Source organism: Entamoeba invadens (assembly GCF_000330505.1).
Source record: "Entamoeba invadens IP1 unplaced genomic scaffold scaff_1105074726689, whole genome shotgun sequence".
Lineage (NCBI taxonomy): Eukaryota > Evosea > Mastigamoebida > Endamoebidae > Entamoeba > Entamoeba invadens.
In genome coordinates, this window is record NW_004440280.1 from 1 (window position 1) to 1,080 (window position 1,080).

Below are 1,080 nucleotides of genomic sequence, written 5' to 3' on the forward strand. Positions count from 1 at the left end.
TATAATAATAATAATAATAATAATAATAATAATAATAATAATAATAATAATAATAATAATAATAATAATAATAATAATAATAATAATAATAACACTCAATTAGTCTTTTTCTCCTTCTCATCAGTTTTTAAGAGGTCCAATATCCATCTCGCCCTCTTATTCTCATCAATCAGCACCTTCGTACTTTGTTTAATTTGTTCCAACCCACCCAATAGTTCTTGGGTAATTTGTTGATTCTGTGTTTGAAGTTTATTCAATTCTCTGTATATTCCTTCTCTCATTTTCTCCATATTAGTCTTGATCTTTTCTTTCTCAGCAACAACAACGTTATATTCATCAACATCAATCGTCTTCCCTTGTTCCCCTGGTGTTGTCTTCTTTGCATTTTCTGTGAGTAAATTCTGTATATCAATTTCCTTCTTTTCCACAAGTTGTTTATACGTTTCTCTCTCTCCTTCAAGACCCTGAATTTGTTGAGTAATTCGTTCCTTTTCCTTTTCGTTCTCTTCAACGCATTTTTTCAATTTCTCGTTTTCTTGTGTGATGTTCTCGACTTTTTCTTTCAATCCCGCGTCTTCATTTTGCTTCTCCAGTTTTTTCTTTTCATCCAACTTCTCTCTCACTGCTATTTTCTTCTTTAACCATTCTATTTCAGACTGCAGTTCCTTATTCTTTTTCAATTGAATCTCCAGTTCGTCTTCCACTTCGTGGTTGTCCAGTTTTTCGTCTTCAAGATCGTCTACTGCTTTTCTCAACAAGTCGTTCTCCTCTCGCAGTTCATTCACTTCGTCTTTGATCGTATTATACTGTTTTTCTATCTCTTCACTTCTTAAAAGGATCTCTGCATTCGCTTCTGTTATCGTAGTCGTGTCCTGTTTCTCTTTCATTTCCAGCATCTTTTCCGCCAATTGTTGGTCAATGTAGTTATTAAATGCCTTCAACATTTCACCCAATTCATTTTTGTCACCCGGCGTGTTCATCTTGCGCTTTACAACTTCCACAAGAAACTTGTTATTTTCAATAAACTTCACACACGCCTCCAAAAGTGTTGCGTTTCTTCTTCTCTCGTCGTAGAACTCC

The 1,080-nt window shown here is 34.4% G+C and overlaps 1 protein-coding gene across 1 annotated transcript; it reads right to left on the reverse strand.

The window, feature by feature from the left end:
• Window positions 1-95: 95 nt before the first annotated feature.
• On the reverse strand, window positions 96-980 carry EIN_049960 (hypothetical protein; the record flags this gene model as incomplete). The annotated part of the gene is made up of 1 exon (XM_004255823.1): window positions 96-980. The coding sequence occupies one exon, from the start codon at window positions 978-980 to the stop codon at window positions 96-98; it is 885 nt and encodes a 294-aa protein (XP_004255871.1).
• Window positions 981-1,080: the final 100 nt, after the last annotated feature.